General features: G+C 35.7%; 3 protein-coding genes across 4 annotated transcripts in view; 1 reads left to right on the plus strand and 2 right to left on the minus strand.

Moving 5' to 3' along the window:
• Positions 1-10,286, minus strand: part of LOC147071671 (carbohydrate sulfotransferase 5) — a 49,032-nt gene extending 38,746 nt beyond the window's left edge. Inside the window, exon 1 of the mRNA XM_085947175.1 lies at positions 9,300-10,286. Within this exon, the coding sequence (XP_085803301.1) occupies positions 9,300-10,075 (776 nt within the window). The 5' untranslated portion in view covers positions 10,076-10,286. The remainder of the gene's footprint in view (positions 1-9,299) is intronic.
• A 4,376-nt stretch (positions 10,287-14,662) lies between these two features.
• Positions 14,663-19,814, plus strand: part of LOC147071672 (beta-1,4-glucuronyltransferase 1) — a 228,342-nt gene continuing 223,190 nt past the window's right edge. Inside the window, exon 1 of one of the 2 annotated variants that reach the window (XM_085946490.1) lies at positions 14,663-14,921. The gene's annotated coding sequence lies outside the window, so the exon portion shown is untranslated. The remainder of the gene's footprint in view (positions 14,922-19,814) is intronic. The other variant, XM_085946489.1, reaches the window with a different exon arrangement.
• LOC147071673 (uncharacterized) lies at positions 14,664-18,200 on the minus strand. The gene is made up of 2 exons (XM_085946492.1): positions 16,796-18,200; positions 14,664-16,358 (listed from the first exon to the last, which is right to left on the minus strand). The coding sequence occupies exon 2, from the start codon at positions 16,160-16,162 to the stop codon at positions 15,665-15,667; it is 498 nt and encodes a 165-aa protein (XP_085802618.1). The 5' UTR covers positions 16,163-16,358; positions 16,796-18,200; the 3' UTR covers positions 14,664-15,664.

Below are 19,814 nucleotides of genomic sequence, written 5' to 3' on the forward strand. Positions count from 1 at the left end.
TCAAAACACGTCGAAGATTGGGATTGTTTGTTTGTGCATTGTATTGGTGTCAATTCAATTTGGTTATTACTTATTATTGATACCATTGAAAAAGACATACACGCAAAATACCTACATAAAAACAATAAGTTTTAGAAACCACCCATATGAAATCGAAATAACTGTGTTCGAACTTTACACTCTTTGACGTGCAATATTTATTCACGTAGACATAAAAGAAAGTATTATTCGATAATACCGCAAGAAAGTAACGTCATGCAAACGATGGTTTTATAAAATTGAGTATTTTTACGAAAATAACTGATCTTTGAGCTGAACAGAGGCTACGCAGCTGGCTATCGTCGATGGACGATGCCGACTCACAAGCAGAGCTGTTAACGATATCAGAGCCGAACCCGGAACCACGAGAACCGCACAAACAGTACCGTAACCGTCATGTCATAATTTCTAAAATGTAATGAAACCGAAACCCCATTGCAGTGATAGGGTTCCTCGTACATTATTGTACACAATTTTTCGCCCAACATTAGTAAGTATGATTTACTTCAGGTCATAATGCAGGGACAGACAGAGAACAATTAGTAGAAGGAGAAAGCATATTAAAATTCTCTAAGCTATGCGACCTCAAGTGGCTCAATGTCCAATGTGATGGTGATCAGATGCGACTGTCCCGCGATAGGGAGATTTACATTCGAAACGTCAAACATAAAATTAATGTAGGCACACATGCAAAATCTCTTAGAATTTACTCTAATGTTCATTTGGCAGGGAAAGGTTAGATTTTACTGAAGAATCGAACCCCGAAACCGCGGTTTCAAAATTTAGTTTAGTTCGACAAACTCGAACCCTAAGCGTTTTTTTTTCATTGGACCCGATTTTTAAAAACTGAAAGATTCCACAGCTCTTCCCGCAAGTCGCAAGTGTACAAAATAAATAAACAGTCGCCATGTTGCAGCCGGGTGGCGATTTGCATATAGCAGAACATTTTATTAAATTTAATTCAATATATCGTTAAATATGTCCCTACCCTAGTACACTCTGTTGGAATTTATGTCAGTATATTGTAATGGAATACATTTATGTCGATGGCGCTACTATTTAGTAGGCTTTCAAGCAAGTGAATAGATACACCATATTATAATATTACTATATATTAGGCTTATTAAGCTATAGCAATACAAAAGCTAGATAAAGTTGTGTTAGTCGGACTTCTAAATTTTACTAAACTTTAACAGTAACAGTTAACCATTAAATCGTGACATTTGAACGCATTTACCGAAGTATCGTTGATTTGGTAAACTGCACAGATATTAACCACACTAAGTTGGCAGTTCCTATTTCATAACTCAAGGAATGGCTGCCACTTTTTCATATTCATCGTGTTTACTCACTTCGTTGAACGATTTTAAAAGATGTGTATTTCAAATAATGCCGTAATATTGTATTATTTATTTGCTGATTATCTACTCTGCAAATTGGCGAATAAATCTCATAGTAATATAAGTGGGAAGTCCTCTTCAAATGAACATTCAATGCGAAATCAGTCGCAGTTAACCTCATCAGTAGACCAGGGGTGCTTTTTTGCTCAAATTTATTATGTTTAGTTCGATAGGTTCTATAAAAGACGATCTTCTTCAACATCTTTGATTGATACGAAAAAAAAGCGCCGCATTACAAGGGTGAATTCGCATTTACACTGAGTATAGGTCGGGAAAACTATCAAACAAAGCATGAATGAATGGTTAGGTCGATTGATTTAACATTGAAAATTATAGAAACGAAAAATCTTTGACTGCATACTTAATGAGACACAACTAAATAAGGCTCGTTTCAAACAGGACACCGGTGTCGCGCTCGATATAATATCGTCTCTGTTCTGGCAGAACACACTAACTGGAGAATACTAGTTTTGAGTAATTTGACTTTGAAGTTGTTAAAAAGTTTGAAATAATGGTCTATCATGTGAGTTTATTAAGTAATTGTAAAAATAATGACTTTAAAATAAAGACTGTTTATTTATTAAGAAGGTTTCCAGACGGTAAAGTTTGAAATAAGGAACATTTTGGTACTAACTCAATATGTCATTTTTTTTAATTAGTGTCTTCTGCCAGAACAGTGACGATATAGCAGACCTTTGTAGTATGTTTATCAACGCCCCAGAGCAAATGAGTCAACACGTGTCCAGTACCTTTTCCGTCGGCCGCTACATTCTCAAGCCGCCGATACACTTGTTTTTATTACCGCAGCCAGTTTTATGTTCTAATTTATATCGCGAAATTATGCGTTGACTCATTAGCTCTGGGGCGTTCATAAACATAAAACAAAGGCCCCTTTATTCGAATACAAAGGTCTCCTATATTATATCGAGCGCGACACCTTTGTCCCGTCTGAAACGGGCCTAATGTTAGCTGCTTTCGTGGCGGAGATTCAATAAGATGACCAGAGAGTTTTCTTGGGAAGAATTTGCGACAGCAGAGGCAATAAAAGAATGCTATGTGGCAGGAGCGATATACTATTCAATTTTGCTCTCGAATTATTAATAAATAGACAAATCTTGGATAATATCAAATAAGAAAGACACAGAGTACGGAATCTCTTCCTAGTTATTTTTTATCTTAGTCGCAAAAGCGGCGTGTGGAGGCATTTATTCCGGATCAACAAAGCGAGAGACGATACTGTGATGTTGAAACCCCTTACACATAAATCGGCACGTTCTCATGAAGAATCAGCCGTGCAATTGTGAAGAGCAGCGACTTAATTTATTCCGAATCGGTGATTGAGCACACTTTGTATGCAAAAATAATAGAGGCAGCTGCTTTGAGGCAACCAACGGTCACAAATCAGATGGGACAATCCACGCTTAGCTTAATGGTAAACTTTTAAAAATATCAATGTCACCCGGGGTCGACCCACTGCGGGATGAATGCCTCCCCTAGCTGCTTATTTCCGTCTGACCAATTCGCCGATCCAGCGGATTTTAGATTGGTGGGAAAGTGCGTCGAGGAAGTGCATTGTAGTGCGGTTTTTCACGCCTACCCATCACAACGGTTCATGCAGTCAAAATCGACCCACCTTAAAAATCAGGGAAATTTATATAATGAACATTATTACAGAAAAAACAGAACCGCTATATGGCGAATACATACATCATTATTATCTGTTTCCCGGAAATGGTTTTCTACTAAGGGAACTACAAATATTTTTAAGCAAGAAGTTCACGTTCTGGCAGCCCCTCTAAATATTTTGGTTTCCCTAACATGTTCAAAATGAGTACATAGAGAGTTCCCAATATGGCAGGAGTTCTCTACTTTTTATCACAACCAGCGTTGCCAATAATTTAGCGATTTTCTTACCCGATCTAGCATTTTTCGATAGGCATCTAGCTTGTAAAAAACGTTTGTGGCGTTTTTACTAGCGTTTTTTGATGCCTCCAACAGCTTTAAATGTGTTGAAAAACGATAGATATTTAGTTTATTTATTTTCATGTGCATCAAATTTCTGACTATCAGATACTTAATGCAGAGGAAGGGTCGGTACATATTTTAGTGAGAAATAAAACACGACGAAACAATTTCATGCATTATTTAATGTTTTTGTGTTTTATTCCGAATCTCCGCGTATATAAAAATTAACAATAATAATTATTCATCTAACCTAAACGGTAAGTTCTTTAAGTATCTATATCTGTCCTACAAGAAAGAAGCTCTTGTCTTCAAACACGAAACGAAACTTGAACGCCGTCGACACAATATAGGCATTTGTTGTAATTTTTTTTAAATATATTTCTCTTAAAATGTGTGGTTTTTAAACAGATCGACATTTTTTCGATTTTTGCACTTTTTTTCGATTCTTTCGACTTCTTGGTAGAATAAGTAAATTTAGTTTCAATTTTATTTTTACAAAATCTAGCGTTTTTTCCTGTCAAATAGTTTGTTTTCATACCCCGTCCGACATGTTTTTGTCAACTACAGTTGGCAACACTGATCAGAACAGCTGTTTTGGATGCCACGTCCATTCTTGGAGACCGCAGCATATTTGTATATAGCCACACTAGCTTCCAGTCATATGAGATGAGCAGAAATTTCTTTCAGAGTCCATGTTGTAATACTAATAGGTACAGTCAATACCTTAATAAATATCAGTGATGGCACCTTAAACGACCCATTCGGTATGAAAGACATCTTTTCAGCTTCTTTTATAATCAAATCAAATTTATTTATTTTACTTATAATGAACATAACAAATTATAAATCCAAAGCGTTCACGACAAAACGAACTATAATTAATTACGTAAAAGTTAGGTATGTTCTGTCCTCGGTATTTTTGGAAAACTTGGTTACTAAGTACCTGTGTATCTTACATAAGAGTGTCCGGTTACTAAAAACATACACAGGTACTTACCTTCTTATAATTCTGTAACTAGATAATAGTAGAGAGGTGTTTGGTGCTGCAAATAATGAAAAATTAAACGTTTTTAAATTTGTGAAATGAAAAAAAAAACGTATTCGAGGTAAAATAATTATCGCAATCAACCGTGCTGTGAATCTAAATAAGAAGCTACTTTCTTGTGTTATTTTATTTTTTTTAAATTGTGAAATTAGGTGACTCAATTATTTTATTTGCAATCGACACCTAAGTGGGTTAATTGCAAAATCGATCGTTGATGTGACAAAAAAAAATCCATCAATCATTCGCTTTTAGTAAATCGTGTTATAAAATTACATGAAAAAAATTGACAAAACACAATTTGTAAGTAGGCTCAACGCGGTCATTTTTATTCAGTGACCTTTGTATTAACCCTTTACTGCATGATTTTTTTTTTTGGAAAATTTTTATTTTTTCTTGGTGTCAAAATGCCTTGTGAATGAAGGAAAAATAATAAAAAAAATATTTTTCGAAAATTTTATTAAATTTTGTATGTGTTTGTATTTGTATTTGTCGCAGATTTACGACATTTGGAAATCTTACATTTCAGTATGACAAAATACAAAACCAAATGAAAACAATTATAAAAAACTAATATACACACCTTATTTGATGTGTAGATATTTTTATTCAACCAATTATTTTTATTTTTATTCAAACAAAATCGGTAAAGTAGGATGTTTGTGGTAAAACAGTTTTCTAGGCATCGAAAAAGGATATTATTTGATAATTTACACAGATGGCCTTGGCTATATCGAAAAAGTTTGAAATGTCGCAAATTTGCGACACTATGCAGTAAAGGGTTAAAATAGCGTCGTTAAAAAGTGTCACTTAACACGGCGTGGAACTGTGCATGTTTGGCTTAACGCGGAAAGACCGGAAAACCAAACATTCACGGAGGAAAGCAGAAGAGAATAGGGCCGTCATATCGAAAGAAAGTATCAATGCCAAAATATCGGTATCAGACGAAAGGGTATCGATATCAAAGTATCGACAATTTTGTTGACGGCCCTAGGCGATGTTTATGACGCGTCGCCCCAGAACAGATAAATAAAATAGAAATGTAAAGATAGTCGCCATATTAAACCAAGACTATGAAGCGGGATTTTGTTTCTGAATTAATGACGGTCAGGCCATTAAATGCAAGAAATACGAAGACTACGAAATGTCCTTAATACTAACAATATTGAATAGACGTTTTGTTTATGTGATAAAACGACACTACCGGTAAGTTCCGATCCTGTTCTGATCGTTCGGGAATTTTCGGTAATATACGAGTGTTCGGCAACTTTCGGCTTCGGCGGGTAAGCATACCATGAAAAAATGAATTCAATCACTTTATTTAGCTTACACGCACTGTAATGTATCATAACACAATAATGATTCTGATAAAATCATCGGTTGGTGGCCGAATACACCCGGACGCAATGACTAATCGTACGATCTGCATTCTGCACTATCCATGGTATTCAAAAAAGTAAAACATCAAAATACATGTAGGTACCTAAACTTCTAAAATTACGTATCATTGACTTACATACTAATACCAGAACACTCTGACATAGAAAAGATCCAAGTGTTAATACGATTTTTCAATAATCACCCCTATTGTAATGTAGGTATTGATTACATAATAATATAATGCTTTCTATTTATATAATGCATACAACATAAACAGACTTATTAAATATACAGTCGCGAGCAACGTTGCCAACTAAGCGTTCTTCTTGCCAGATTATTAAAATAAATAAGTATCTTGCAAAATTTTCATCTGGCAGAAAACGTTAAATCTAAAGCCGGGAACTCATTAGCGAGCCGTAACTGTAACCGTTCCAGATACTGTAACCAACTCTAGATGCAATGACATTATCTAGATGCGAACTAATTATTTCGCGTCCATTGGTTACTGTATCTGCAATGGTCACAGTTAGGCATAAAGTCCACTAAAGCGGACTTGCGCTCGCGCATATTCTATGTGAATCATCTAAAATACAACGTAATCAAATACGCCAGGGCACACTGGATTTAACGACGCATTGTGCCCGCGTGCCCCATGATTCATCGTTTTTTGGCTTCTCAGCGATACGAATTAACGAAAATACAACGTAGTCCATTCATTGAACACGGCAAGCAAAATCACGCTCCTGGAAGCGTCGTCGATAGACGGGCGAGAAGCCATTATTTAATAACAGTGAACCCATTGTTTAGTTTGCTGCGTGTCCAATATTTCGCTGGTAGAATGATGTCATCGTGAATATTAATTACAAGCCCCGAGAAATAATATAATATTTTTATTGCTTTGTTATGACTCTATGAGAGACGCTGATAATAATTATTTTGTGCTTCTTGGGCCCCTTATTACATAGGTGAAGGGTAATGCGCGGGTGGGAGGGGGCCAACTCAGTAGTGAGCGCACCGAGCGCTTTTTTGGTGGGCTTTATGCCTTACGTCTCGCTAATGAGTACTCGGCATAACGTTCAACAGCTTAAAACTTCTCATAAAAAGGTAAAATAGTACCTACACCTATTTGTTTGAAAATCAACATACTGACCTTTTGTACCTACCTTATGTAGGTATATTTTACCAATAAAATGAAACGCTACATACAATATTTAAGTTTTAAGTGACGATTAAATTTTATACCAGCATTAATTTTTAACAGGGTGACTAATGTATCTATTAGTCTTAATAAATCGTTGCTCTCGTAATAACACTGTTGATAATAAATTATGACTTTCTAAACATATTTAAGTAATCAGATTCCAGAAAATATGGTGAATTTTCTGCAATCTAACTAAAGAACTTGTATTAAATACCTTATGTATATTTAGAGAGAGAGATTACTTAAATGGGAATCATCTATCCACTATGTCGGTTATCTGCATTTTAATATTTAGACAAAACATGTGTACGTATATTGAAACGTTCAGCCAAAGTGATTCCCAATGCATTGTCCAAATATGATAAGAGACAACAAAACAAGACAACTCATTTTTGTAATGAACAACAGGTACTTAACGGGCTACCTAAATACCTGCCATTTATTAAAGTGACTAAACATTAAATGTTGACAAACTATTACCAGACGAGTCGCACTTCATCATACTTACTTATCTAAAGGCATACTATCATTTCATACAAAGTTAGACATACAAACTTCATTTGAATGAACTAGACTAGATAATCAACGACACATAATTCCTTGCTTAAAATAAATATTATTTTGCGAAATCTGCATTAAGTCCTTACCTAAATCTAAAGTGAACATTGGTGCATTCGATACACCTACTGTTAGCTAAATAAAGGCACAATCAACAACTGAAAAAGCTTTATTTTATAAACAGTATAAATCAAAATACTACATTCCTATAACATTAATAAAAAACAATTTAATCAAAAATGATCACCAAGTGCAAGGGACGTCAAAACCAAAATTTGGATTACTCTTGACGCCATTCTTACTTACTTACATAAATCAAACCCCACATTTCTTGATGGAATTTAAGTATCAGATATCGCGGGTATAAGGAATTATTCACAAGAATGACACTAGGCTCGCCCGGCAAATGGAAGATGTATGCTCAAATTCCACTCGCTGCAAGATTTTTCTAACACTAACATAATATGCTTCTGAGGATTTTCAAAATTATGTATTAATAATAATTTTAAACCTTGAAAAATATAACATTTCTTGAATACCTATCTACCTAAGAGACTTCCTAGTGAATTCCTTCCAATGTCATTGCTTCCCAGACATTCAGGAAGAACGTAGAATCGACAATTCAATCAATCATAATAATCATTCAAATAAAGATGGTGTGATTAAAACATCGCATCAAATAGATTAGGTATAAGAAATCATAAATCCATGGCTATCATCAAATCAATCCGTTGGTACTTAAATGGTTAAATGATTATAATATACATACAGATTAATAATATTTTAAAAAAATCTGAATAAACTAAGAATATGTTCCATGTATCCACAATATTCCTTATGTAAAGAAACTGATCTTTCTTATTTCTCCAAAGTGCGGCGCTAGTCAAAAAATTTAAACAAAATAAGCATTTAGATTTTAGAAGATGAATAAATACTTCACTCCACCGATCAAAGGCACATAGCAGAAAAACACAAAGATTGCAATCTAAGACATTTTAAAATAGTTTTTTATTTAAAGTCAAAGATAAATTTACTACCTATGTATTAAAAATAGTTATAAAATGAGAATTCGTTAAAAGGTCCCTTCTTAAAGGGGATCTAATTATTCTGTGGTTTATACGTTTATTAAGTTTTCTCGGTACAAGTCGGTTGTCCCGGATACAGCCAGTGACATACAGCGGCAAATACATTTTGAAAATAGCCAATATAGTGGAATATTTGTTAGGATAACCTAACCTAACTTAACCTAACCTAAACTAACCCAAACTAACAAATAATCCAGTATATCAGCTATTTTCAAAATGTGTTTGCCGCTGTATCCAGGATAAACGTATAGAACCGTTTTATCTAATGTACAGTAAATATTTTTGTTATATTCATAGATTTAAGGTTTATAAAAAAACTGTGTATAACTTGAAATCCCTTTTATTTATATCAATCTAATTTCGGTATGATCACAATATTGATACATTATACACTAAAAATGTTTACCGACTGGAAGTAAATACTCAATTGTCTTTAGGACGTTGGGACAATTGAGGAGTTGAGGATTAAACGATTACAAATGACATATAATTTTAAACAAGATTCAAACATGTAACTGCCTTAATCCTTAAAATGAATTATATTCCATGGACACCTCAATTAAGTTCCAGACATATAATATTTACCAATGCTATTGAAATATAATTCGATGAAAAGAATTAGAACTTACATATCATCCCCGAGCAGTTCTTCAGCGAGCTTCAGCCGTAGTCTAACCACCTTCATACTCTGGAACGGAAACAGCTTACAAAACTTTGTCAGAAATGTAGCGTTCCAGCAAACTTGAGGAAAGTCCAAACACTGGTCCCATAACCTCTCGTTGTGAGTAAACAACCAAATATGGTCCATGCCATAGTCTAGATAGTCGTCCATATCATGGTAATCGCAATTTAACAGCTTCTTTAGGTTCCTCAGTGCCTGTTTAGCATGAGGCGGTCCCCTTATCTGGATAATGTCATAATTCAGCAGCGGTTCATAATGGTAATAGTTTCCCGGTATGGCATTCAGGATATCGCCGAGGAACGTCGATCCAGAACGCCACGTTGTGATTATCACGTTCCGGATCGGCTTTCCGCCGGATTCCAATTGCAAATCTGACAGCTTAGACGCCATCATTCCGTATTTGCCATTGGGAAACTCGTAATCGGCCATTTCCATTTCTATTTTATTCCGCTGCAGATTGACGATGTCGCTGATCGTGAAGGTCTGGTTCTGTGACAAATCAATCTGTCGTTGCTGCAAGGCCAGCTTACTTCGCACCGCGGCTAAATTCTGCGCTTGATTTGAATAACTGGGATGTTCGGCTGAGAAACTTTGAATGGTCCTTCTAAAGTCAGGAACGGGTCTGTAATTCACGCTGCCTGAAAATCTGTGGCTTGCAAGCAGCAGCAAAATACACAAGCTACTTATGAAACATATTCCGTAAATATTTATGCGACGCGACATTGTAGAAACATGCACAAGACACACGGACACGAAACAAAACTTAACAACACAGAATGCTGAACAAAAATGAACTGACACGGTAAGCGATCGCCTTTGTTTATGTATTTTTTGTCACATGATGTTTATTTTATCGCGATTTGTGAGTTATTGATAGCGCACGCTGACTTACATTGCTCAACTGTGGGCCATCTTTAATCTGCTGTCAAAATGTGCCAATTACTGCAGTGGCAGTACTGTGTACTGTGTGGCCGCCTGTGTAGCACTGGCATTTATTGACAACCTTTTTAAAATTGGGGAAACTACTTTTTACATTTTGTATGTACGTATACACTTAAATAACCTCGAAGGATTGTTGTACATATATTATTATTTAAATCCTAATCTCATCCACAGGAGCGTGACAAGGTATTTTAACACCTGGGCCAGTAACGAAAAAAACAAAGGTAGGTACCTTTCAGTGTTGTCATATTTTTCTATTCTGATTATAGTACAAAGGCGTAAAAATTATAGTACTTCTGAAAAATATATAGTACAGGAACATTTTTCGTCGTGAATCCTTTAAAATTATAGTATTTTGGTATATTTAGCGTAAAATTATAGTATTTTACATTTACCACGAAATTAAAATTATAGTATTTTACTATAATTATAGTAAGGTTGGCATCACTGGTACTTCTGCACACCTACTAACAAAAATTAATATTTTAATCTGTAATATCTCAATAAAAATATTTTCAAAAATTTACGGCCCCCTAAAACTATATAGATTCAAGACCCCCATTTTTGTCCCCCAAGTGTCAAAATCATAGAACTCTTCAGTGATACGTCTTGATTATGACGGTAAAAGCAGTGAATTTTTACATTATATACCTACGATTATTAACCATACAACAGAGAGAACAACCGACAAACAATAATCGACAACGTGATATTTAGTATTATATAAATATTTTTTTTTTATTTAATATAATAAGATATATTAATTGAGATAATAATTATTAAGAATTATAATTTAGGATATACTTCTTTTGGTGAGTTTGGGAAATCAGATCAGAGTGTTTTTTTGGCGTGTGACATGTAACACATAATATTATATTTTTTCACACGTAAAAAAACGCACTCGATTGGATTCGAACCACCGATTGTTCGGTTATCAGCCGAATGCACTAGCTTTACGCCACAGAATGATACTGCAATCGTGAAGATTATACAGTATAATATTATAGTTTAGAATTGTTCCGTTGCCTAGGCAGCGAATTTATTATTGTCGGCCATTTGCAATTCTTTACGTAAGCAAACGATTAAACGTCAGAGTGACAGTTGGTACTTTAAAAATAGAAACAACGAGAAACCATTATATAATTTAGTAATATAAGTGAAGGTGTATAGAAATAAACCAACGGCGTTCCAAAAAGCGGTCCTTTTTCTTGAGTGTGTAATTTAATAAGATAATTCAGGGCTGGTCAAGGAATTTAGCTTATCACAAGTTTTGTTTTTGTTTTGTTACGCCAAAGAAGTATAACTTCTAACGCGCGTACATAAGTACACAAACCGATTTTTTTCAATTATATTTAATTGAGCCTACTTACTTGTGAAACGGTTAGAAAATAACCCCAAGTAATTGGGGTTTTGATTGTGGCAAATATGTTTGATTGTTGTTCATCCATGAAATGAGAAACATCCCCAGTCTTGAACCACACCTCGAGCACGCCGATTCTCTGAACCGATCGGATAATCTGTGAGTCCAGGTTTCAACAGAGTTAACATCATTTTTACTGTATACAATATTATAGCCAAAGGTGGTAAAAATAAGTCATTCACATAAGTTCTATATAAATTAATTATTATTAAATTTGACACCACATTTTCACATAGCAGCATACTATGCATATTTTCAAAATAATGTAGGTAGGTATCTAATATTATTGCATTATTACATATATGCGGTAATATGATTGACCGAACAAGATTATGTGAAAATAAAATCTATTTAGCACTACGAATCATCATTACCATCTCGACTCCACAACCCAAGGTAAGTCCTTTGAGCTTCTCGTATAGGATTCCAATGGATACATCATCATATTATTACATAAGTATAATAAACTAGGACTACGCAAAAACATTTTATAAATAGTGGTTGAATAATCAATGTATCTTTCCTTAACAAAGGACAAAACAATGCGTTTAGACTTAAGGACGTAATTCGTAATTTCACAGGACTACAATTAATAGAATTCAACAGTCATTGCATAAATTAAGTTTTAGCTATTTTAATTTGCGACATTACGTTTTGTATTTATTTATATTCTGAATAAATTTCTTATGATATTATAATAAAGAAATTTTCTAAAAAAAATCTATTTAAAATCATGTCGTACCCGGAAGAGGAGGAAGTCGCAATTCGTGGCTTAAGAACCTCCGTGATTGGTACGAGTGCAGCTCGACTGAACTGTTCCGGGTGTCAAACCTAAGATCGCCCTGATGGTGGCCGACCTCCGCTAGGGGATGGCACAATAAAAAGAAGTAGGTAAGTAGTAGGTATAGAAAGATTATTCTGTTATAAGTCAAACCACCTGTATTTAGTGACGTGACGTCTTCATTATTAATGGTGTACAATAATATTTCAAATTTAACTGACGTTAAATATGAACATTTCTAATAGATCGTGAAATATGGCAATTGAAGCGTACGCTTCCCAGTAGTTTTGAATTGATGTCCTATGCGGTGCTTGCTTCTCGTTGTCATGACAACAGGTTGGAAACATCATGTAAATACGTCATCGAAATTTTGTATGGCTAAAATCGTAAACCTTGCCAGCATCTCAATATTTTATTATTGATAATATTATTATTTCATTGTTTATTATTCACCCAAAAACATAATGTTTGGTGCGATACATATTATGGTGATATCTAAATTAGTACACAGTACGATTTAAATCGTGGAGTAGGTATCTAACAAGGTCATATTGAAAATTTTAGAAATCACTTACAAGACCTGTCCAATTATTGTGTTATCATTAATAAGACGTTACATAAAGACGAACTCTTCAAAATTTATATAAAGTCGTGTAATTTCTGAGTAAAATACTTGATACAGTTCTGTTAGAATGAAAGCTAGTTTTTTTTACATTATATTGAGGTTATTAGGTCAAAATATAAACGATAAAATAACTGCATTACCACATACGTCCTCAAATTGTGCTTTTTGAAAGCTTTTTTTTAGGTTTGCGTCTACGATAACAATTTTGAAAATATATTTGACAAATATTTCACAGATGTCGTATTATAAATTGAGCTTACGGGTTTGTACAAAAATAAATGTTTTCAGTTTCTCCTAAGTGATGAATATAAACATTCATTATTAAATCGGGACCCCTGTATCTCCCATGCACTTATCCTGATCTCTTGTCTAACAGATATTATTAGTCATGTTAATAGATGGCACTACTAATCATACTCAATTCTTTTGGCTGACCAGGTGACAAAAGGTGATGATTACAATGGGATTGGGAAAGGACCTAGGAGTTTATCGCGCAGCCTAAATAGCCTAAAATTACAATATCTTGGGCCACATTATCAAACTACAGTATTCCATAACTTACTTGTCATGCAAGGTACCACTGGTAAACGTAGCAGAGAACGACGCCGCATTTCGTGGCTCAAGAACCTCCGTGATTGATACGAGTGCAGCTCTACCGATCTGTTCATGGTAGAAAACGGTATAGCAAAGATCGCCCCAATGGTGGCCGATTAGAGGATCATGATAAAAATAACAATTGTGACATAATTTTCGAGATGAAAGGTGTTCATTAAAGAGTAGGTAGGTCAATATTAGAAAGTGACATTTGTTGACAGTTGAGACACTTTGTGGGGGCGAAAATATCACGCGGCATATGAAAATGCAGAGACTGCGTTGGATTGGTCAAGTGCATAGAATGCCGGAGGATATACCGGCGAGGCGGACTATGTACGCAAGTCCCGACGGCAAGAGAAGCCTAGACGGCCAAAATTGAGAAGGCTATACTGCGCCACGAGAGATTTGAAAATGCTCGGGCAAAGCAACTAGAGAATGTTGGCGCTGGATCGTGCAGAATACAGGATTTTTTTGAAGGAGGCCAATACTAACATATCTTTTTGTGATTCTTTGCTGTCTTCGCACCAAAATAATGATAGTTAGTTTAGGTCAGGATAGTTATTCGATTTCTATTTCTAATTCGATTATTATATAAGGATTTATTATATTATTATTATTATTATTAATAATAATATTATTATATTAAATTTATTATATTATAAGGATATTTATTATATTATTATTTAATAAGGATATAAGATTATTATAAAACTTGCTGTTGTACATGATGTCATTGCAATAAACTATATTTTATTAATTGAAATATTGTTTTTTATTTATTTTTGCCCGTATTTTGATTTTATTACTGATTCTGTTGGAATATAGTAAAAGTTGAATGTCACGGTAATAGATGGCGCCACTTGCCAGAAACATTCTCTTGTATGGAACTTATGAACCTAATACAAAATGTATATGATATTATTATATACGTCTGTTATCTATGCATTCATTCAACATTGCAAACTCGCCCAGTTTAGGATCTGTTGAAACGTGAAAGGACAGTTAGCAGATTTAGCATTGAAATATTTAATTGTTTCACAAGGGGAATGAAAGATCAGTGAAAACAATCGCTTTAAATGGTAATGTTTGTGTCATAGCCATATTGAAAACCGCTCATTAGTGTGTATCTATGATGGTTGTTTTGAAAATACATTCTGTTTTCAGTGTCCATTTACAGTGTTTATTGGATATTGTGCGACAATAAAGGGTAAGTTATGAATAAAAACAACATTCAGATTAAGTTTTGTATTTATGTCTTTTTATTACATGTATTTTTGAATAGGCATGTTAACGTTTTGATAATAATAATACGCGTTCTTACAAAAAGTGGCGAACTGTCACTTTCATTGCACCACCCTTTTACTTATTGTATATTTTTGTACAATGTACCTACCTATTTTCGATATTTACATTGCATTAAAATTAAATTAAAATATTGCTATATTATGTACACATTGGCATGTCATGTTAAATTTATGTCTTTCTATAATGTACCTACTTTTATTATTTTTTTACGAACAATATGTAGGTACCTAACTAGTTTATATTATTATCTGCGTAACCACAAAGCTTCCAATATAATCTGATTTCCCTAAATAAAATAATACATAAATTATACGAAGGCATTGTTTTAATTATTAAAATAAAAATTAGATACCAATTAGGACAGAAGTGTGAATAATATGGCTTACTTACCCACTACTTAATATTTTTACTATACTTACTATAATATTATTGTCGGCACATTATTTTATATTATAGGTACCTAGATACAACTTAAGACATGTGTGTTAATTTCCGATAAAGGGCATTTAATTCTAGGACTAGGTAGGAACCTATTCAATATTCATAACCTAATAATTATCAATGGCAAAAACAAACAATTAGGTACTTACTTCACTTTGTCACGCCCCAGCATTGGGGCAAATAGAAAGCACAAGTCCGCGCCACTTACCTTGATCCATCGCCTCCTCGTCTCCTAACATGACGTGATACCTGCAGCGCGTAGATCGCTTTTGTAGCACCGCTGAGGGTGAGGGGGGTCGACCATGGCGACGGAACCCTTGAAGTTGTGCCACAAAGGTACTGAGTTTCGCACTCTCTGGTGGCGTCCGGTCTCTTCATGATTACTTCAACCACCGATGGTTGCCGTGTCCGCTTACAAACTCTGATGTTTGTATCAATGTACCCTCTAGATTTGGAGTACGCAGATGCAGTCATATTTGACTCGACGGTCGAACGATCGGAGCCGTTGGAGGTAAACGCGAACAGGCTCGCCCCGAACTCGAACCGTGTAGCCGTAGGACGTAGGTCTTTATCTGAATACGGCGAAGGCAATGCGGCATTGACGCCGACACTCCTCTGCGGGTTTCCGTCAAGCTGGTGACCAGGTTTAAATACTTCTTTCCAGTAAACTTGGAATCCGCAGGTGTGTGGCGGGATCTGCATTCAGCCTACTTGGAGTAACATAGAGGTCAAGGCTGTATAATGTGAGGAGTGAGGACCAATAATGCCGTTTGTTCAACACGTGCGTGCACCTTGTGTTTTTATATGGTTGCGAGACGTGATCTTACCAAGATTTAAGGGTCTCGGCTTTGAGCTTTGAGAATCAATGTCTCCGCCGAATCTAAGGGGTAGATAAGGGCTTGCGCAGACAGAGAGCGGTCGGAGTTCTACGTTCAACCGACCGTTGACCGCTAACGTTCAGGGACAGCAGACAGGTGGCGGTCAACAATAAGCGTTCCATTTGTTTACAAACGTTGTACTGACACAAGCGCTGCATAATGCGAGACCGCTATATTCCGACTGCGAGTGGAAGTGAGAAAGCACCGCTGTTGCGTACTCACTCCCCCGTGTGGTTTCGCTCTATGTTGTGTGACTGCTCAAATTCCTATGACGGGACTGGACGGGAGGCACGGCGTTCTTTGTAATTCCGGGCATAGAACTCCAGAACTCTAGCGTTCCAATTGACCGGCGCGGTCTGACCGCCGGCTGTGTACCCATACAGTACAAAGAACGCCGAACTCCGAACGCGGAACGCAGACCGCCTGACCGCGCTCTGTCTGCGCAAGCCCTTAACACTAGTACCTATATCATAAACACGTTATACTTTGTAGTTAAAGATAATTTATTCTTTTTTTTTTACTGTAGTACAACTAATTTGGTATGTATTTTGATACTTACATAATACCTACATAATATTATGAATATCCACTAAATAAACTAAATAACAAATTATTATAAGCATGGGCATGAGATAAACATAAACAATTCACAAAGCTACATATTTTATACTAAGCATTACATTAGGTAGATTAGAATATTTACATGGTACATCCCTACTTCAAAAGTACAAGTAGGTACTCTTATTAATAAATCTTCTTCTTCTTCCACGGCGCTACATCCCGGGGTGGGATTTGGCCTCCTCCACAACCACTCTCCACTCACTCCGGTCTCTCGCCACACTTCTCCAGTTACCGGGTCTAGCTATATGAAGCCAGTCTACTTCTACGGCGTCAGCCCATCTCCTTCTTGGACGGCCTCTGGGTCTCTTCCGTTGGGGTAGCCACTTTTGTCATGATCCTTGGCGCTCTAACTTCAGGCATTCTCTCCACATGCCCCGCCCATCGTAGTCTTTGGGACTTACAGTATCTTACGATTGTTTGCTGTTCAATCAGCTCTTCCAACTCGTGGTTCATTTTTATTCTGTAGTTCCCATTTTCCAACGTGGGTCCAAAGATTTTGCGGAGTATTTTACGCTCGAAGACAGCTAATTTGTTTTCCTCGTTTTGAGTTAAGCACCAAGTCTCACAGCCATAAGTGACCACTGGCCTTATAATTGTTTTATATATTAGAAGTTTACTTCTTTGGCCTAGAATTTTCGACCCCACCAGTCGCTTGCAGGCATGCCAGCATTTATTCCCGGAGATAAGGCAGATTTTTATCTCCTCTGCTGTCTTATTTTGGGTATTTAGGCTGAATCCGAGATACGTGAACTTGTCCACCCCTTCATATGCATGCTGTCCTATGTCTATATGGTCTGATCGCGTGTGCTGACCATATACTTAGTTTTTGACTGGTTTATATGCAGCCCAGCGTTTTCTGCTTTTATTTTCATAGTGCCACCATGGTCGATCATCCTCTGTTTGGATCTGCTTGTAATTACTATCTATAAATACAAAAAACAAATAGGTACTAAACTTATCCATACACGAGACTAGACAGTGTTTCAAAATCAGTACGTTGCGCGAATAACTTACTCATATAGGTAAGTATGTTTTTTTTTTTCGAAAAACTAAACATAAATGCAAGTATGTTATTATTTCATGCAAAACTCTTTTATGTAGCTGTAGCTAACTCGCAAAAGCCTAATTGGTTTTTATGTTTGCAGACAACTCAAAAAGGTTGTACAATACTTCACATGATTGATGATAATTAATAACTGATAACAAAATTAATAATAAAATAAATACGTAAGTACGTAAGTAAAATAACAACAAATTTTAAATAAAGAAATAACACTGCACTGAGTGTTGGCAGCATGGCCCCCACATCCTGAAGCGGGCCCCCAGGTCAAGATGTTTGGCGGGCCCCCTACCTATTGCTAAGGTTAAGTGCAGTGTGATGTTATTTTGTCGAACTAGAACTTCTTGTCCACGTGTTAAAACTGTAAACTAACAAGCCCCTCCTGTTTAGTCGACTACAGCGATTTCCGGTAATCGACGAAATCTTGTTGTCGGACAGTACAGTAGGTAGTGTTCTCTAACTGGTACCCCGTGGATCCTTATAGTTCAGCGAGGTAAAATTATGGGATATTTCGTGTATTTTTTAGCGTTTTTTTTTGTATTATTAAATAAATCTTGAATTATCGAGTCAGCACTCAAGCACTGATCACAACCCCCCTTTGTAGTATCACATTTAATTGCATCGTAGAGCCATCTATAATATCCTTTGAGTAGAATAGCGCCGCGAGCGAATTTTTTAAACTATTATAGAAAAATTGTTGTAGTACCTAGGGGTATGTGTTTATCTCACTTAACTGTTAAATCGCCATGCCAGGCCACCTTTTAGCCCGGCCCCCCATGGTTAGCAGTAAACACTAAAACTATTGAATAAACTGTTATGTACCTACGATCAATTAGTGTCAAAACTGTAGTGATCTACTACACATCTATTGTTATTGTTTAGCGTAAATAAATATAATATATTTGGCTGGAGACATTGAGGCGTGACAAAGAAATACCTTACTTTCCATTCGTCGGGAAACGTCAAACTATCCTCCTACCGTGCAAAGAGCTTGCTGCGTAACAGTAAAGGGAAACTACGCTTCAAAACGGTGCGGATACACATATTCTTTTCCTCTCACTCCTGCGGCAGGCCGCGGGTGATGCCATACGAATCAAGTAATACGCCGAGCTTACGCGGGGTTTTTCATGCTTTTGGTATGGAAATATACATTTATACGAATGGCTAATGCTTTCCTTTTAAAATATCAATGAAATCATATTTAGTAGGTATATGTATTACAACTGTATGTAGGTAGTAGGTACCTACACGCCTTTTACGCTTACACGACACACCTCTTGTGGCTGTGATCGTCCAAAATCCACCCCACGATCGACGTGTTGAACATGTCTGGAATAAACATTATCATAAAATTATTAGTAAAAATATTTTATACTACTTTTTTTTTATATAAAATAGGTAATTACTTATTTATCCGTAAACCACAATTATTACATTTAGGTGTAATAACATAATAATTACCTACCTGAAAATGAAAAATATAAATTATATTATGTGTGTTTTCTTTCTTATCTTCTGCGTTTTATTTTCTTGTGTTCTGAGTGGGTTCATAGCCAGAAAAAACTAGCCACGTAATTTTTCTCAATATTTTAGAATTGATAAAAACTTTGCTATCAAACCGGTGATAAGTCACTTGAACAAAATGTAACATGATTGGGACGAGGGGTTAAATAATGTGACCTAATTTAGACAAGGGGTAAAATAATTTGTGACAAAATGTGACAATCGTTGGCGTCAAAATATGTACCCAAAACCATGTGATGCCCTATGATGAAAAATCAATCACAAATAATAC

The sequence above is a fragment of the Rhyacophila brunnea genome, unplaced genomic scaffold, assembly GCF_057557595.1.
Source record: "Rhyacophila brunnea isolate RB1 unplaced genomic scaffold, BYU_Rbru_1.0 scaffold_2, whole genome shotgun sequence".
Lineage (NCBI taxonomy): Eukaryota > Metazoa > Arthropoda > Insecta > Trichoptera > Rhyacophilidae > Rhyacophila > Rhyacophila brunnea.